This window comes from Egretta garzetta, unplaced genomic scaffold (assembly GCF_000687185.1).
Source record: "Egretta garzetta isolate BGI_Z169 unplaced genomic scaffold, ASM68718v1 scaffold292, whole genome shotgun sequence".
NCBI lineage: Eukaryota > Metazoa > Chordata > Aves > Pelecaniformes > Ardeidae > Egretta > Egretta garzetta.
In genome coordinates, this window is record NW_009258789.1 from 1567404 (window position 1) to 1585964 (window position 18561).

At 40.3% G+C, this 18561-nt stretch overlaps 2 protein-coding genes across 2 annotated transcripts; one reads left to right on the plus strand and one right to left on the minus strand.

Annotated features, from left to right (window-relative positions):
- The first annotated feature begins 122 nt into the window (after positions 1-122).
- On the plus strand, positions 123-4984 carry ERI2 (ERI1 exoribonuclease family member 2). The gene is made up of 6 exons (XM_035889228.1): positions 123-338; positions 486-642; positions 1205-1305; positions 2431-2512; positions 3109-3197; positions 3408-4984. The coding sequence occupies exons 1-6, from the start codon at positions 123-125 to the stop codon at positions 4749-4751; spliced, it is 1989 nt and encodes a 662-aa protein (XP_035745121.1). The 3' UTR covers positions 4752-4984.
- A 514-nt stretch (positions 4985-5498) lies between these two features.
- On the minus strand, positions 5499-14719 carry LOC104135868 (acyl-coenzyme A synthetase ACSM3, mitochondrial). The gene is made up of 13 exons (XM_009649557.2): positions 14552-14719; positions 12923-13133; positions 11964-12171; positions 11586-11729; positions 10587-10743; positions 9578-9657; positions 9093-9216; positions 8503-8583; positions 7722-7823; positions 6507-6634; positions 6289-6388; positions 5744-5863; positions 5499-5585 (listed from the first exon to the last, which is right to left on the minus strand). Exons 1-13 carry the CDS (start codon positions 14717-14719, stop codon positions 5499-5501), a joined length of 1710 nt encoding a protein of 569 aa, XP_009647852.2.
- Between the last annotated feature and the right edge of the window lie 3842 nt (positions 14720-18561).

Genomic DNA, 18561 nt, shown 5'->3' on the forward strand with positions numbered 1-18561 from the left:
GGGGGGGGGGGGCGGGGGGGCCCTGGGATCGGGGGGGGCGGGGGGACCGGGGGCCCCGAGGGGCCGCTGCGGGGGCGGGCCGGCCCTTCCACCGCCTGAGGCGTCGTCCCCGCTGAAAGCACATGGAACAATTTCCCCGAGCAGCTCTAACCCTCCCGGCCCTCTGTTTTGGCTTTGTTTGGTTTTTTTCTCGTTATGTTTTTGTCACAGTTGAATTCCCAGCAGTCCTGTTAAACACTTCAACGGGGGAGATCGAATCTGAATTCCACACATATGTCCAGCCCCAGGAGCATCCCATTCTCTCTGAATTTTGTACAGAACTAACTGGCATAACACAGGTGTAACTGCTATTTAGTATTATTTTACACCGTTATAATCCCGATTTACTATTTTTTAAAATGTGCCTTTAAAGAGCTAGAGAGAAACAGATGTCAAATGAATTTCAGTGCATATTAACCCATAGATACTTCTTCTGTTTTGTAAAGGATCAAGTGGATGAAGGGGTCCCTCTAAACATTTGTTTATCACAGTTTTTGAAATGGATTCAAAAGATACAAAGGGAGAAGAAAATTACATTCAGTTCAGGTATTCCAAGTCATTCTACTTCAGAGGCAAAACTGTGCACCTTTGTAACTTGGACAGGTAAATACAATTTTACTTTGCTTTTTCTGCAGAATAATACACATGAAAACCAAACATTTGGTGGTGCTAGTGAGATTGTGTGTTCACTTCTAGGGAGCCAAAATCCTGTTACTGGGTATTAAAGATGTGCAATATTGGGATAAGACTAAAAATATGAAATCCATCAAATCGTGATGGGTTCACTACAATTTTGTCTTCAGGGTCTGACATCATTATGTTTTTCTGCTGTATAGTGAGCTGCCTCACCATTCTTCATGTGTCTTAAGTGATTCAGTGAGGTCTTTGAGACCTTTACCCATCATGAAGTCATTCCTTACTAACAACAGGCATTCACTTAAGGTCCTTATGTCCCATTGCAGCGACCCTAGTGCTTTTCACGTACAAAGACTTTGTTAGCCTGTGCTAACGAAGCCTGTTTAGCCTACGCTTCCTGTCCAGCAGTATAGGATGCTACTAGTATGTTGATGGTATGTCCCTTTATGTAGATTTTAAGCCATATTTAAGTAGATTTTAGGCCAGTTCTTTACTGATGGATTATTTGTGGGTTTTTTTTTCTGTGCAGACTGGGACCTGGGTGTGTGTTTGCAGTATGAGTGTAAAAGGAAGCAGCTGCGAAAACCCGACATTTTAAATTCCTGGATTGATCTCAAAGCAACATACAGGGTGAGAAGACTGATAGACTGATAGACTAGATTATCTCAAAGGCTAGCTGTATCTGAGGTTACAAGCCAGTATTGTGTATTCCAGTGACTAGAGTAACTCATTTGTTTTCTTTCCACGTTACTATTACTCAATAACAAATTGCATGCCCTAGAACTCCGTGAATTTTAATAGAAATCTTAATGCTAGGAAACAACCCGGTGTTATTGTTGATAAATGAATGATAATCCTAGGAGAATTTTTTGAGCTTGCTTCTTGCTCTGCTTGCTTCCTAACTTCCCTGGTTCTGTGAGGTCTTATTGCTGACTGACATTGCTATGTAGAAAATAGCCATCACCATCTGTTTAGAGGTACTTAAGGTCTAGCATGTGAACTGTACTTGGACCAGAAAGTATATCCTGAACAGCATGAAAAATGCTGAAAAAATTAATTTTTTATTACACAGTCTACCCTGCAAGAGAGTTCTAACTTGGGGGCTAACCGCACCTAGGTGTACCTTCTCTGGTGTAGTCAAGAAAACTTTGAAATAGTGATCCAGGAGGCTACCTTTCCTGACGCTTGGAGCTTAGGCTCTTAACCTAGGTAGCAGAATTAGGTCTTAAAGATAAACAGCATGATTATTCCCCCTTTTTTGTGATCAAATGAGATACTGGGAGTGAGTAGCAATACTCACTTTTTCTCATTTAAAAAGAATTTATACCTATGCCAAATATATTACTGCCTATGCCTTTGCAATATGCAACAGTTTAAACATCTCAAGATATAATTTATAGTTGTATTCTTCAATGCTGCTCTGTTAAGGCCTTCATCAATGTAAGCCATAAAGTGCAAATGAATGACTCCAGAGCTAAGAGAGAATTGATCAGTTTAAGATTGGGAAGGGATTCATGATTCTTTCCATTCCAGTTTGTAACAGGGTAAGTCAGTTACTGCCTTATGCTTATCTATCCCAACTGCAAAATGAAGATACCTGACTTGCGCAATTACCTTGTGAGACTTAGTAATCGTAAGGTGGTATTTCTGAAGTTATTTTCACTTGAGTATGAAGAGGTTTTGAAATGCTTTATGTTAAGCGCCTGTGCGGTGTTTGTTGTTTTGTTTGGTGTTTTTTTTTTGTTTGTTTTTTAGGCCTTCTACAATAGGAAGCCCAAAGGGCTAAATGGTGCTTTGCAGGATTTGGGGATAGCTTTTGTAGGACGAGAACATTCTGGTAAGTATGATCTGATGATCCTCATTTTAATATGTATCTTTTTGTATAAGGCTAAATAGCTACTATTTAGCTTTAGTTAGCTAAACTAAAGCAGCTAGTAACAGCTAGTCATTACTCTAAATAGTTAAAACTATTATTTCCAGGCTATACTCTGTTCTGTCCTACAAAAATACCAAACCAAGAAAGGCTAGATGCTTCAAAGATCAGAGTTTGTAATTTCTAACCTCATGCTTTATTTCTAAAATCTCTCCTAGTGCTATTGAGTGCACGTTCAACAACATCAATCTCTGAATTGCTAGGACCCCCAAAAAAACCCCCAGCACAGTATGAGCTTTTTTACATGATTAATAAAACAGAGCGAGGATTTTAAAAATTGTGGCTATATATCCAGCTCTATGGATTGGTCCCTTCAGAGGTTTCAGCACAAGAAATTTTTTACTACTTCTGCCCTTTTTTGAACTAAGTAACTATGTGTCAGAGTTCTGTGAGTCCCTGTCATCTATGTAAGGCTTACCTAGATGACATTTTTCCTCCAGTAAGAGCTATCCCCAGTAGTAGTTTAAAAAGAAGACATTAATATAACCATACTTTTGAAGGTCTGGATGATTCTCGGAACACTGCCCGTCTTGCTTGGAGGCTTATTTGTGATGGATGTGTGCTGAAGGTTACTAAATCTTTGGATAAGGTTAGTAACTACTTCCTATCTTCCCTTCTACTTGCTTTGTAGCCTGGAACACAGATGAAAGGTGAGCTATTCAAATAATAAACCCAGCATCTTGACTATGAATTGAACAGAACATCCCTAGGCTGATGCGCTTATTAATTTTGTGCATTGATTCCTAAAACTTCTGGGTATTCACTTTCCAAAATCTCCTTTTGTTTATGGACTCCTTAGGTACATCCAAAGAATAATTTGATTTCCAGAACACTGACTATAAACTTCACTGACAGGACTCCACTGGGAAGTAACAGCAGACCTGAAACATCTAGAGATGGAATTTGCGAAACAAACTCTCTGGCTGAGAAAAACCACAACGGTATTGCTGGAGTGAAGGTAAATTCTAATGTACAAACTGAAGAACAACACGCCACTTGCATTGATTCCTCTGGAGACATTCACACTGTACCTAGCAGCAGCTCAAGGACTGAGTTACAAGCTCAAGCTCAAAGCTCTTTAGCAGCATCTACTGGCAGACTTCTTGTTCCTCTTGAGCAGGCACAGCAATCTCACAGTACTGTATCAACAGGCATTCGGGGAGGATTAAGCAACAGGCAACCTCTGAGAACAGGCAGATACAGCCCTCCAGTACATGCATCGGGACTAGTGCTTGTCTCTACTACCATCCCCTCAGTTAATGTCTCCAACGAGGACGTCACTACTAGTTCTGATTGCTTATCTCTGTTGACTGACTGGGAAGATGTCGCTTTAATGCCAGAATCTCAATATGAACAAAATTCAGACTGTGTTCAATTCAAAGATGACTCAAGTACAGATAATGTAACAGTGTTTGAAGAGAAAACAATTTCAAAACAATCAGCTGTGATGAGTTCAGATAATCAAAGTTTAGAGAAAATAGTAGTACCTGTGGAACCTCTGAAATCTATCATTTACAAAAGTCCTGATACTACTATCTATAATGTAGGAACAGACCAAAAGCAGACTTCAAATTTTTCAGCTTTTAAGTTACCATGTACAAAGGTAACTGCTATTTCAGCACAATCAGCATTAATTGGAAATTATTCTACTCTTTCAGAGGTTCCTAAAAGAAAGCCAACTAGTCCAAAAACATTCCCACCAGCAAAAAAACAGTCTTTTCCTATATATCAAGAGAAAACTGCATCTTTTGATCATTCCTTACCTTTAAGAAGCTCAAATTTGCCCAAAGTGTCTCCTGCCATTCTGAACTCCACAGTCAATTTGAATCAGGCTGTAAGAGCTGTGAAAAATGGGAAACCAACTCCCCCTCTGTGTAACTGTGGTCGAAGAGCTAAAAAACTGCATGTGTCAAATGCTGGTCCAAATCACGGCAAAGCATTTTTTTGTTGTCCTGTTGGCAAGCATGAAGGTAATAAGAAAGGTTGTGGATATTTCAAGTGGGAATATGCGCTTCTAAAGGAGAAATCTAACAGTCTCACCCTGAATGCAGATGCTTTGACCTCTCTTGGAACTTCTGCCAGTAATTTAGGAAATTCTTCCAGCAAAAAGTATTTGTGTCTTAGACCCTCTATGAGAACTTGAAAATTGATATTTTTTATGTCTGAATCTTAAGCTCAGTAAGTTGATCATGCTTAATATAATCAGGACAGTCAAATTATATCAGATATATGTTCCAAGAATGGCACAAAACTGACACTGTATTAACATAGAAATGGAAATTGCTCAAGCAAGCATATAAAAATATCAATATATCACAATCTAGCTCGTTAATGAAGTGAGAGAACAGATAAAACTATTAAGTGCCAAAATTAAAGTATGAGCAGCTGTTATTACAAATCTTAAATTTCTGCTTTATCATGTACTTTAAATTCTTTACCTAGTCCAGTCCTTAAAGAACATTTTAGTGATACAGATTTTATTTGCACTTTTTTTCTAAAAATACTTGCAATGATAACTAACTCTTAAAAATGTACTTCGAAGTTGTTGCACTCCTCAAAGGGGATTCTTGAAGCAAGTGTTCTCTTAAGCTTTTATATCATTTAAATTAAATAACAATAAAGATAAAATGCTGGTGACACTTCATTAAATATTTAGGGTATATCAGCTATTGTGCTCTTGAGTACCTGAGTTTTCCATTTCATTTGTATCAATCTGCTTGCATTTTTGCTATTAGTGTAGCACTTGGGACAGCCAAATGCTGGGAATTGGGTAAGAATTTATATTAAAGCCTTAACTAAGAAGGCTATAGTATAATGTCTTTTACTCTATGTTACTGTGTAAATCTGTTGTATCTTACTTTGTAAAAAATCAAAAAAGCAACAAGTACTTCTAATCTTTCCTCCATTCCTTCTGGCGCAGTTCATTTCTTCTGATCTTCCCACTAACAGTTTTTGGCAACTGTTGAACAAACTCCATCTATTGGAAAGGGGAGGAAATTGCAATACAAATAAGACACAGTTTACGTAAATTTTTTACTTTTTCTTAACCTCAGTGGCATAGACTTACAGGCCACATAACAGTTAACACCCACTGTCTTATAGTAGTGAAAATTATTTGGGTATTTGAGCACTCACCTTCCTAGGATACTTGTATGGAGCAGTAACTTTCTTAACATGGTCTTGTAGCTCTTTCATCATTTTTTCTGGATCATGTGAAGCATAGTCCGGTGTTAAAACAACAAAGGCTTTCACTACCTAAAGAAGTTATGGCAGCAATGGTTTAAATGCCAATGAAACAGTGAAATTTGAAACCTCAACCAAACAGTTGCTGACAAACTAGAGAGTAATGAATTGGGCAGGTACAGAAAGCTTTGCCAAAATCTGTGGGTGCTCACCAGTGGTCTGGACTGTGCAGGCAGTTTATATACATACAATAAAGATGAAAACCTAAGTATTTGAATGATAGGGAAAGCTTCAAATAGTGCTTTTGTTATATTGGATTCGGGGAAATTACTTTGGTCAGTTTTTTCCTGAGTAGAAATGCTGACTTGAATGTATTCAGTTTTAATTCTAAAAAGGAAAAAAAAAAAATCCTGGGATAGACAAATCCCTTGGAAATGGGGCTTTATTAGCTCTGGTATGCACAAAGCTATTTAAATATATACATTTAACTTGTTTACCTCTCCTCTGATGGGGTCTGGACTGCTGACAACCGCCGATTCCACCACTGCAGGATGCTCTACTAGGGCACTTTCTACTTCAAAAGGTCCAATACGGTATCTTTAAAATGGAGGAAAGGGCTTTTAGTTGTATTTGATAATACATAACACAAATTATTCAGATGTGGAATTATGTTTATGTAAGTTTAATGATTTATTGTCAATCAGTCATAAATTACCCAGCAGAATTAATGACATCATCAGCTCTTCCAACAAACCAGAAGTATCCGTCCTCATCCATAATCCCCCTGTCTCCAGTGACGTAAAAATCCCCACGTATTGTTGCCTCTGTTTTCTGTGGATCATCCTAGGAAATATTAAATTGTGTTTTTCATATAAACTACCTTAAAAATACATGAAATTACATTCTAACATGTTTAGCATATAAGTTATGGTACTGTCAAATATTAAAAAATTTTAGACTGGTCTGTAACTGTGGTCATGTGCATCAGATTCAAGTAGGGCATTAATAATAAAGAATTATTAATTCACCATGACTAAGCTACAAAACTAGATACAAAATTCATAAATTGCAATAAATTAATCAAGTTTCACTATTTGTGACTGACTTAAAATTTTCATCAAAATGTATTATGCCCCATGGCTTTAGGAACCACTGAAGCTTGCAAAAATACGTAGGCATATGGAACTAAGAATTTGCTTTTAGGTGATCATCCTTTAATGATTTTTTTCCTTTGTATTTCTAGCATCTCCTAGCCTGAGATTTTTTTTTTCACGCCCCCAGAAAAATTTTGGCTCAGCACAGCACAATTAATAAGCGCTCTTTCTACATCCAATCAACTGACTTCTGCAAGAATTTTTCTAGGCAGTAGGTGTGGTCTTCCTTTCCCACATGCTCAGTACTGCTCGGAAGACCTGATTATAGGCTGATACTACCCATAAAATTTAATAAGGTTTCCTGGTGTCAGAACTGAAAGCACTATGCATTTGTTCTACTGGTTGTTGAACTGAAAATTCTAGGCAATGTGGTAAAAAAAAAAATGAAAAAAAGTTGCTGTGCATGAAACACTCCATGAAGCTCAAATCTAGAGGGGAGGGATTTGAACAGTGTCTTACTTCTCAGATGGGGGCTCTATCCCTTAGGCCAAAGCGTATTTTGGGATTAGGGGCTCTGTCAAACATTTCCCTTTTTATTAAGGAAATAACAATCAAAAGAAAGTGGATTTTAACTTGCTAGGCAGGACAATCTCATCGAGCACACAATTGTATAAACAGACCAAGCATCTGTAGGAAAAAAAAAAAAGGAAATCCCTCTTTCCTCCCCACAGGTTTTCAGACCAGTAAGCAGCGTATATGTAAATGAAATGGGGCACCAGATTCCTTGAGTCAGAGATTTAACAGGGTATCTACTTTAACTGTAGAAATATTCTTACAGCATAGCAAGTAAAAAGAAAAAGCGATCTTGTAGGTTTGACTCTGATGGCAATATCTCCTTCTTTTCCAGGAGGCAGAATGTTACCGTTTTCATCTATAATCTAAAATTAAAGAAAACACAGTTTTATTATCTTGGAGCCAAATTAAAATGCATTATGTTAAGATTATACAATCTTAGTGCGCATTTAAAATATATAATCAAAGTATTTATTTTATTGGGAAATGATTTGGAGCAGTAGGGGGGGTCTTACTTTGACAACTGAAGTGTAAGAATATTACTAATCCACTGTACTTTGCACTATGTCTTTCATCTGAGGAATGCTAAGTACTATGCAAACATGTAATGAAGCTAGTAAGACCCCGGGGAGCATCATAAGTAATGGGGTGGGAAAACTTAAGAACTGAAAGATACGAAAAATCTTAACCCATATTGCAAATTGATCTGGTGCTAGAATCTGCTTCAGCAGTTTTGTTATCACCAGGAAACAACATTCACTCCCACTCTTCCTTAACTTGGCAATTTAATTTCTATCGTTGCCTTAACGTTTGTTATCATCTGTCAGTCAGCAGTGGGTTGGCATCTGTGTTGGTGAGGATGGTGCAACAGGGAAGTCCAATTGTTTATTTTGCATTCTCAATTTAGGGCAGTAACATGCATTACTTCATTCTTTCATTCACTGCTGAATGATGGTACATGGTACAACTCCATGTTAGAGCTTTCAAACCTCTTTAATGGAAAGTGATTACACAAGAGAGACCGAGTCACCAGAGGTACCATACCTTGACATCGTAACCTGGAGATGGCTTTCCCATAGAACCAGGTTTGATTTTCATTCCCTTAAAATTTCCACAGATCAGCACCTGTAACAAGCGTTGTTGTGTTTGGTTTTTTCTTTTTTTAAATTAAACTGTGGCTTGTATATTCAATCTTTAGCTTAGATTTAAAATACTCAGCTAATATCGTGTATTTCTGTAAGAAATACTAATTGTCTTTGTTACAATCATATATCCAATGGTTAAACTTCTAGAAATAAACTATGCCCTCAGAATCATTCCCACAGCTCCAAATAACACGCGCAAATCCTCTAAAGATAGATTCTAAAGCAGAATTTGGAATGCAGTAATGAGGAATTCTGTGTTAGTTCCCAATCTGAAGCCCACAGGAATAAAAAAAAGTCTTGGATTTTGGGGGAAACTGTTATGATTGTTCTATGACTTGCAAACCCTCAATTTTTCCAGTGTTGCTTATTGCAATTGACTTTCCCCCTAAAAGTCATAACTGCATATAATCATTTTAATCACTTGGCAACCTGAATAGTATTTCTGTATCTGTAAAGCATACATTTCTACATTTGTAAAGCAGAACATACTGTTTCTGTCTGTCCATAGCCTTCATGAATATCCAGCCCAGTCTGCACTTTCCATTCTTCAATCACTTCAGGGTTGATTGGCTCCCCAGCACTCACGCAGTGCCGCAGGCTTTTGAACGTATAGCTTAGTGGGAAAGAGGAAACAAGTAAGTGGCAGTCATCTATCTGCTATGCCCCATCCACTGCTGCTTTCCTGTACCGTGGGGTTCTGGCTACACAAGAACAAGATTTTTACAGAATCCTATTCATTCCATTTGAACTCTATAGTGTTAGACAAAAACAAATCTGAAGAAAAAAATGGTTAAGCTACCCCTGAATCTTTATTCTGAGTTTGTTCCTAATACTTAAGATTGAAAATGTTGAGAAATACATGATCTGAGTTACTGTTATGCCACTGTAAATTTGGAATAAAATCAAGATGAGATGAGCATTTGGTCCGCTGCTTTGATCAAATACACCAACAAGGATATTCTGCTTTTGCTTACCTGGACAGTTTATGTTGCACCAACATTCGATAAGCAGTTGGAGGAGAACAGAAGACAGTTACGGGAAATCTTGACAGAGTCTAGAGAATTTAGAAGAAAAAAAGTGAATTTTGCCAATGTACTGAAACCTGCGAGGTCCCATCTTCACTGTAAGCCATAACATAATGATCTCTGCATCCGACTTATGAAACACATGAACAAAATGTGTCCTAAAAGCAGTTAGCTCTGTACTTGCCAACACCAACACACAGCAGTTACATTTGTTTCTTCTTCAAAACAGAATCTGTATCATTTTACAATTAGTTCAACACACCAAAGTTTTTTGCTCTTGACAGCTTTACAGTTACTCTTGCAGAATTTCTTCATAACTGCAGTTTAAATAGAAAACAAGTGAAACCATAAGGCTACTTTTTAAGATGCTCTGTAGGTGTACAACTGACAGCATTCTTCAACGTATCCTAACATTAACTAGCAATTTCCAACTATTTAATTAATATGGATATGATGATAAAAGTCATTCCAAGTAAAAGTAAACAGTAGTCTTTTTCAAATGATGAAGGATGTAAGAGAATATAATGGCGGTACCTTTTGTTAAAGAAATTCAGCCTTGCTGCCTCTTCACTCTTTAACTTTGAATTACATAGTGCATGCAACTGAAATTCTCATTCATCTGTTACTGTCACTTATTTTAATAACAACACCAAAGTCCTCCAAAAATCCCAGAATGATTTCTTGTGTACTTCACTTTTAGGCCTAATAATGGATGTCTGCAGGTTTGTGCAGTCAAATCCAGAGCAGAGTGTATGAGGAAACTCTGGATGTCAAACATGCTCTTGTTTTGGGGTACGTACTTGCAGTACTCACTACTTAACTGATCAGTTGGTTACTGCCCAGTGAAAGTTACAACTGTGCTGTGTGCTGCCCCCCTGCAGTACCAGGCGAAATGAAAACCTGGGCAAGGCCAGCCAGAGAGAATAGTGCTGTTGGTTGCCGGGCTCTCCTCACTTACCTCAAGGACAATGCCTGGGTCAAAGTGTGGCATCTTATGTACAAAAACACATGCCCCTTGAATCCATGATGAAAAAATGCTGCTCCAAGCTGACTTTGCCCAGCCTGTGTCTGATGTATTCCAAAATATGTCTGAGGAAGTCAAGTCCAGCCAGTACCTGGTAACACAAGGAAAAGGTCCACAGTCTCTACTTGGCAGGAATAAGGCAAATATTAAAATATCAACAAAAGATATGCCAGTAAAGCAAAACCATCACTGGTTGTCTTGGGTAAATGGCAATTAGAAAAGGCTGAATTTCTGAGCAGGAGGAAATCACAGCATAGAGAGGATGTCATCAGGACAGACTGATGTATTTTTCTAAGAGAAAAATTATACTGATGGACAAGCTAACACCACCTAAGAACATGGTGTTGTATGAACATGTATGAGGTTGCCAGGTTTTCGTTGAACTCATTTTTAGGGATGAGGATTTTTTTTGTTTACTTCTAGTTTGGTATTTTCTGATTTTTTATTCTTTGCCTGTCAAGAGTGCGCTGCCGTATCAATTTTATAAACAACATTGCTTTATAAATTTAAAGATTCTGAACTATCAGCATTTTGTTCCTGCAGGAGCTGCACCTAATGCAGACACAATGAATTCAGAAGCCTAACAGACCCATGGTTTTTTCCCTTTTACATTACAGACTTCATAAACTTGTGCTGATATTCAGTTCATGGGCAATCTATTAACTATACACTTTACCAAAAATTAACAAAAATGTTAGAAAGAAGTTAGTGACTACATGACTGCTACATTCTCCATAAACTAAGGCATCTGGACTCCAACCGCCCTGTTTTATGGAAAAACATCCCCCCACCCCCCCTGCCTTTTTCAGATGTAAACAACTGCTATTTTTTGAACTATTGAAAGAAAAACTTCTATTAAAAATGTTGTGTTTCTCTTCCTTCTGTTACGTGACCAGCCACAGAAACATGTCTGATTGAAAATGGTATCTGTACCTTCCACTTACTGTGAGGCCAATACCATAGCTGCTGTGGGAATGTTCAGCCATTTTTGGAGATCCTGTAGTTCCACTGGTAAAATAGATAGCCATTGGATCTTGACACTTTGTGGTCACACAGTGATGATCAGAAGAAGCATTTCTTAAAATAAACAAAATGATGCATAAAGTGATTTGAAAGTGTGACTTACATCTTTTTGAAAATATTTAACCAAAATAACTACAGCAAATCAGAAGTGTCATAAACATTGATATTTTTCCACTGTGCTGTCCTAAAAGGGTGAAGATATATTGTTGTGTGCCAATTTCCTATTAAAAATAAACCACTGTGCTTTTCTTTCAAAGCTGTGGTGCTTTCAGAGAGGTATTTACTCACTTCAGGAGATCTTTAAAGCTCAGCCATCCTTCTCTGTGGCTGTCTGACACAAGCAACTTGAATTTCAGAGACTGGCATTCAGCTGCAATTGAGTCTACAGCTGATGCCACAGAATCATCAGTGATGATACACTTTGCCTTGGATTTCTGTAGTCGATGAAGAATGTCCTTTGCTGTCAACTGCTGTGTGCCAGGAATCAGGACAGTTCCTAAAGGGAAGGAAGGGGAATGGAAAAACAGTCTCAACATTTAAGAATAACCTTGTACCTACAAGCAGCCTTCAGCTTACTTTGTTCTTTTGAGCGGGACAGAGCTGTACTATAAGCAGGACTTGGCCCTACATTTGCTAATATACCGATCTCTTTGATGTGTTAAATGCTCTGTGAGGATTAGCACAAGTTAGCAAATACTAACTTAATTAACTAACTAATATATTGATCATTGGAAAGTGAAAGAAATCAACAGAATAACTTTCCCTGTTCTGAACACACTGCCCCTGGAACACACCACCTCTCTGGACTTGACTTCTTTAGTGGTAAATGCAGCCGTTGCCTCAGAAGGTATACTGGTAGTGTCTGTGAGGCACCAAGACATTCAGGGTTGTAAATGCTGGGAAGCTGAGCATTTAACAGATCCCACAGGGGAACATATGAAAAACTTCATTAAGCATGGGCTAATTTCACTGCAAGTTAATGCAAACAATGCATTTATTATGTCTCACAAGTGCTGGAAAGAGAATGATGAGGCACAGGGACTCACAGGGTTTCCTTAACAGCTAGAGCACGTGCAAAAGTCCTAAAAGCACCACGAAGAAAAAACTTGGCACAAAGAGTGTTTTTGACCAGCATAACGCTAGTTCATCCTCATTAGCATGTTGGTAGTTCTGAGTGCATTAAATAGCAAGGATTAATCTAAGCCACAAATTCTGTACCTATATACCATTTCTGTGCTTTTACTAACCTGTTCGCATGCAAGCCACATTCACCAGCCACCACTCCGGGATACGGGGCAGAATCAGAATAACTCTGTCTCCCTGTTGCAGACTGCAGGCATCAGAGAGTACATTTGCCACTTTCCTGGACAGCACTCCCAGCTCCTCAAAGCTCCACCTCACCTCTTCTCCGGCACCATCTACCCACCACAGTGCAGGGTTTTTAGACTTTTTTCCCTCCTATAAAATAACAGGGGACACTATAAATGCTTCATTTTAGAAACACATTGCCTTTACCTTAAGTTTGAGGAAGAAAAGCATTCATCACTTATTCAGTGCTGGAGAAACCTGGGGATGCAACAGAAATTTGCCACTGGTTCCAAATGAGGCAGAGAACTCCCTTAAAAGGACAGCCTATTAATGTCATTTAGGAAATTAAATTTGTATTCCTTTCCTGAGTTCTTCATCTTAAACTCTGAAGAGGTTGTACAGTAATCAGCACAGAGAAGGAAGGGTCTTTTTGGTTCAGGTCACACCAACAAAGCAGCTGATGAATGTGGGTACCTCTGGGTTGTGCCCCAGAGTCTCCCGAGCCCTCAGAGCTCATTTTCAACTTCACCTGGAATTATGTCAGTCTGGTACTTCTGAAAATTAAATCAAAGTTTCAAAAGCATAGGTCCACACAGTGTGACCTTTAATCAATGTCTCACCACACTGATGTGTGACGTGATTTGAAATGTATGCACATATGATGTGCTTTAAAGGAGCATTTAACAGTAGCAGTGTAGTAAGTCACCTCCTGAGCAAAAAATTCACTGGTGCAGCAAGAATATGACACCTTATTACCTATTTGAAGGTACAGTAACACTAAGGTTCATTTTCAGGGGCACAGATTTTATCTGTGCACTTCAGAGGGCAAAACCTCTTCTCCAGAGGCTGTTCCTTGCTCCGTGTACAGCCTGCCAAAATGTGTTTTTCCTGCAAAGGGAACAATTCTGTCAGACAGGTGATAATTCTGCTCTGTTCTTGCTGCCAGGCTGGACATAACTGCATTTAGCCCTTCATCATGAACAGCCTGAGCCTACAAAACCAGTCCTACATCCATAGAGACCAGACCTATGTAGTAAAAAAGATGATAGACCTATACGTCATGTTTTTTTTCTATATTCCCTTTCCTTGCATAGAGCTTATGTCTAGTTTGGGGCTCAAAGTTGTGAAGTTTTTTTAGATTCCAAGTCCTTGATACAAAAGATTTCACATTTGGGATAGCTGGGTGAGGTTTAACATTATGCTGTATTTATTATTCATTGTACAGGCAGGCAATGAAACACACAGAGGTCAAGTGATTTCCCCAGCACATCCAGGCAGGGTGCATGTCACTGCTATTGGGTGAATTGACGCAAGGTTTAGAGTGGTTCTGTTCACAGTCTCATTTATGAGGCACTCAATCTACTAGAGTTACTGATTAAAGGAAAGAACTATTTTGATTAGTGAACAGGACAGCGTGTGGCCTAAGGGATCTACAGGTTCAAACTGCATAAGATGATCACCATAGTCAGAACATAACCCCTGTCTCTTGGTTATTGGATTTGTCAGATACTCAGCTTTAACGACCAGCATCAAATACTTCAGCATCAGAGAAGCCAAGTAACTGTTACCTTTTCCACACCAGTCCATCTGTCCAGCACATCTCTTGCAAAGTTGAAGTACTCTGGCACCTCTGGTCTGTACTGTTGTTTAATGGCTTCATAACTCAAAGAGGCGTGAACTGGGTAGCGCCAGCTGCCAAGCTGGAGGGATCTTCTCAGGGGAGCCCGCAGGAACATAGCACTTGGGATCTTCAGTAAAAAATGTACAGCAGCAAGAGCCATAATAGTCTCTTCAAGGTTATTCCTTATTGATTCTCTCTCCAAGAAATGCTACAGTGATACAGATACAAATCTGGTATTAGCCATGAGGTTTCAGAACAGCTTTTACTACTACACCATGGAACACACTGGAATAACAATCCCAACTGTTAATTGGAGTAATTGCTGAGGACAGTTCCAGTTCAGCCATTGTCTCGCCCCTGCTCTCCAGTGACCATCATGCAGCTGAGATCCTCACCCTGCATTAAACAGCAGCACTCAGCCTTGTCACTGTGGTAGCTTTCCTGTAATTCATGTTTCTTTCCTTCCTACAAGCCCTGCTGATCTCATGGATCGTATTTCAGTTGCCTTATAGGGCAGAGAGGCATTGAACCTTTCCCAAGCACTTCAACTCTGACTTCTGTAAATGAAATGTCTGCTACTGACCAAAAATACGCAAGTAATGGCATTGACCAGGATGTTGCACAGATGTTGCACAGATAATCCAGCAATTGCGCATTAATTACTGGCTGACCATAGTGTCATTTGGTACAAAGATACTTACAGTTTTTCTGGTTCATCAGTATTGGGATATATTGGTTGCCAGGAATGAAATTCATGTAGCAAAGACCTGAAAAGATTCTAAGTATTGATGTTTTAAACATTATTTTGATGCATGGTGAGCAAGAAGCATCACTTCATGAAACAGGAAAACGTTAAACAACTCCCTGAAAAAGGATCCCAAATGCAAAGCCTTACTTCTCAAAAACAGTCAACTTAGCAGGAGGTCTGAAAGCTCTGAAGTCATTATTTTCATGCATTGTCAACTGTCTTTTATTTACAAAATAAAACAAACACTGCTAGTTCCTTATGGAATTAATAACTATGCAGCTGTAAAATCATGTGATTCTAGTGATTTAATGAAGCAAAGGGACGTTTTTTGGATCTGTAACATTCAGTCTGCATATGACAAACACAGGAGAGAAACCCAGCTAAATGAAAGACAGAGAGGAACAGGAAGAAGAGTGAATGTGGACAAACAAGAGGCAAATCAGCACTACTCCAGTGCCAGAAAATGTCCTGGCCAGCAGCCTGCAGGGGTGGGTGGAGGGTCAGTTACCTTGTCCAAAGGCTGCCAATCCCAGTTTACTCCCTCTCTGCCTGGCACTGAAGTGTAATCCTCTCAGCTCCTGGATGTGTCACAGCTGTGACTCCTTACACAGATCTCAGACTCCTGGCCGCATGCTTGCTCTTGCACTATTACTGTGTCCAGTGACTGAATCCTGTGTTCCTTACATGTACTTTGGACTCACACAAGGGGCAGCCAAGTCCAGCACAGTGAGAAGAGCTGACAGATTTCTGCAGAGCTCAGAGTGGAGGTAGAAGTGTGAGATTCAAATCTCTCCTGTTTCTTTTTTCTCCCCTCTTCCCACCCACCAGCCCATGGAGTAACTCAGTCATAAGACCTTGGTACAGCCAAATCACATCCTGTTATGCTCTGGTTGGGACAACACAGGAGCAACAGCCTTCCAACTGGCTTTGTGACTATACCACTCAGTGGGTAGCTTGGGGCTCCTCAGGTAACCACAGCAGTTCAGCCACAATAACAGCAAGTATCGATTTCTGGGATGCTGCAGCTGGTGCCTGGACCAGCTTTGTTAACACCTGGTGACTTCTGAGGTTTTGTAAGGGCTCTGCCTCATGTTCAGAGAGCACGCAGTTAGGTGGTGCTCCAGCATTGCTGCCTCCTCTGCTCCACTCCTATGGGAGAGGCCGGAGGGAACGTGTGCCATCCTCTCTGCCATCGAGAGCACAGCTCAGCACAGTGGGCATGGCTGTGGCATCGGTGCAAGCCTCTACTTTCAGCGTCTCCTGCAAGGATGTCACTCACTAGGGAGCTAGTGACAGCTGTAGCTTAAATTGGGGCATTGAGACTCATAAGAGTTTGACTGCCAGAGCCCTAAATAGCTCCTGCTGTATCTCTCTCCTCAAACCGTGACTCCAAGGTCAGCAGAGAGATTGCTAGCACCCATCTACATCTTTGGAGCAGAACAGTCCACTGGATGCTGATCAGTGAGGGTGACGCTGTGGTCTTTCCTGGCACTTAGATCCTGTACTTTTGCCAGAAATCCCTCCTGGGGTTCTGCCCACGTTAGTTTGTAAACAACGCACTCAAAGGAGATGTTAACCAGCTCCCTGAAATGTTCACTGTGGCAGAAAGAGACTGATTTGAAACAGATTCCCCCAAACAACAAAGCTGCTTTCTGGCCAGTGGTAAAGGGAGACCTACAGTCGGTCTGCAGCAGTTAAACAGCTCTTTGAAACACATGCGACAAAATCCTCCCAGAGGAAAGGCAGAGGAACAGCCTTAAAGACATTCCCTACCCAGTAGATCACATCACCCCCGAGGAGGCATGAATGTTAAAGAGAAAATTACAGCCATGGCTTCTGGTAAGAGCCAGCGAATGTGCCAGGAGTAAGTAGGCGAGAAGGTTTCCAGTTTAGGAAGAAAACCATAACTTCCCCAGTGACCTACCTAACCTATAAACTGTTCTTTTGGCAGGGCATATATAACTAATTTCCAGAGCACCGATGGGTATTTCCAAGTCCCCCAGCACTTTTCACCACAGAAATATCCTAGTTATGTTCTGAGTGGTTAATTGCACTTTCTCTGCACCACTCACGGCTGCCTGTAGAAATTCTTCCTCATGTTTCAGACATGTCCTGACATGCCCAACTCCAGCTACTATCACTCTAATTCACCAAAACTTTCGAGTCTTTCACACAACCCCAGCCCTGCAAAGATTTAGTGATTTGTAATTTATGTGTGGTCAATAATGTCACCGATGTCTAACAATTGCTGTAGAATTATATGAGCCTCAACGGCTTTGCAGGAACAAAACATCAGATAAGACATAAACACCACCTCCTGTCGTGGTTGTAACTAATAAATACTTCCATCAATTCATCAAGTTTCCTTTTTTCCTACTTTAGCCCAACTGGATTCTCTGAATATAAATAATATGATAGCCCTGCCCCTATTGAGGCCTCCTTAGCTGTCTCCTCTACCTGTTTTCACAAAATGTCAAGGAACTTAATTTTCCCCCTCTTAATTGTCCAAGAAGCACAACAGTTACTGCAGGGAAAGGAGTGTCTTATGGACAGGGATGCAGAGACACCTTCCTTTAGAAACTACGCTACATGCCATGTTTTTTCTGTCAACACACGTTCTCTACTATCTCAGGCCCAAATTTACCTGTATAAAGAGTTTCTATTTCAGCTGGTCCCTCTATGCCATGACACCTTCAGGAGTTAGATGGGAAGCTGGGGAAGCAGCCGAAGCCCACTCCCTCTCTGCTGAGGTGTATGGGCCCGTGTTTGTCGTGCCAGCGCAGAGCAGGGCTGAGGTCTGCTTGCTCCCCTGCGCTTCAGCGAGCATCTGTCCTCTCCTCTCCCCAGCCCACCGTCTCTCTCAATTCTGAAATCATTAACACAAATCCAGACTTTAATCCTGGAACTGAAGTCTGGGGGAAGAGAAAGCACCAAGGGCTATGAGTGACTGAGTCTGACCACAGCTGAGTGGGACAAGTCCAGAGTACTGTGCCTGGGGAAATTCTCAGCCTCCCGGCTGAGATGAATTGTAATTTTCCAGGGTGGGTTTCTGTTTGTTTTTTTTCTTTTACCTCCAAGGGCACTGCAGTGCCTACAGCAACACCGGCTGTGAGAGGAGCCTGGAAGCCGCCTGCGGGCCTCACTGGGGACCCCACCTGGTGCCGGGGCTCGGCCTCCCCGGAGCAGCACGGCGGCGCACGGGCCTGCGG

Bases quoted from the DNA above. Each gene is read 5' to 3' on its own strand.
- ERI2 (XM_035889228.1), top strand. From the start codon at position 123: ATGGAACAATTTCCCCGAGCAGCTCTAACCCTCCCGGCCCTCTGTTTT. The intron at 643-1,204 runs GTAAATACAATT...TTTTCTGTGCAG, and splicing joins CACCTTTGTAACTTGGACAG to ACTGGGACCTGGGTGTGTGT. The intron at 3,198-3,407 runs GTTAGTAACTAC...TGGACTCCTTAG, and splicing joins TTACTAAATCTTTGGATAAG to GTACATCCAAAGAATAATTT.
- LOC104135868 (XM_009649557.2), bottom strand. From the start codon at position 14,719: ATGTTCCTGCGGGCTCCCCTGAGAAGATCCCTCCAGCTTGGCAGCTGG. The intron at 10,744-11,585 runs GTACAGATACCA...TTGTGTTACCAG, and splicing joins GGCCTCACAGTAAGTGGAAG to GTACTGGCTGGACTTGACTT. The intron at 8,584-9,092 runs GTATGTTCTGCT...CGCTTGTTACAG, and splicing joins GCTATGGACAGACAGAAACA to GTGCTGATCTGTGGAAATTT.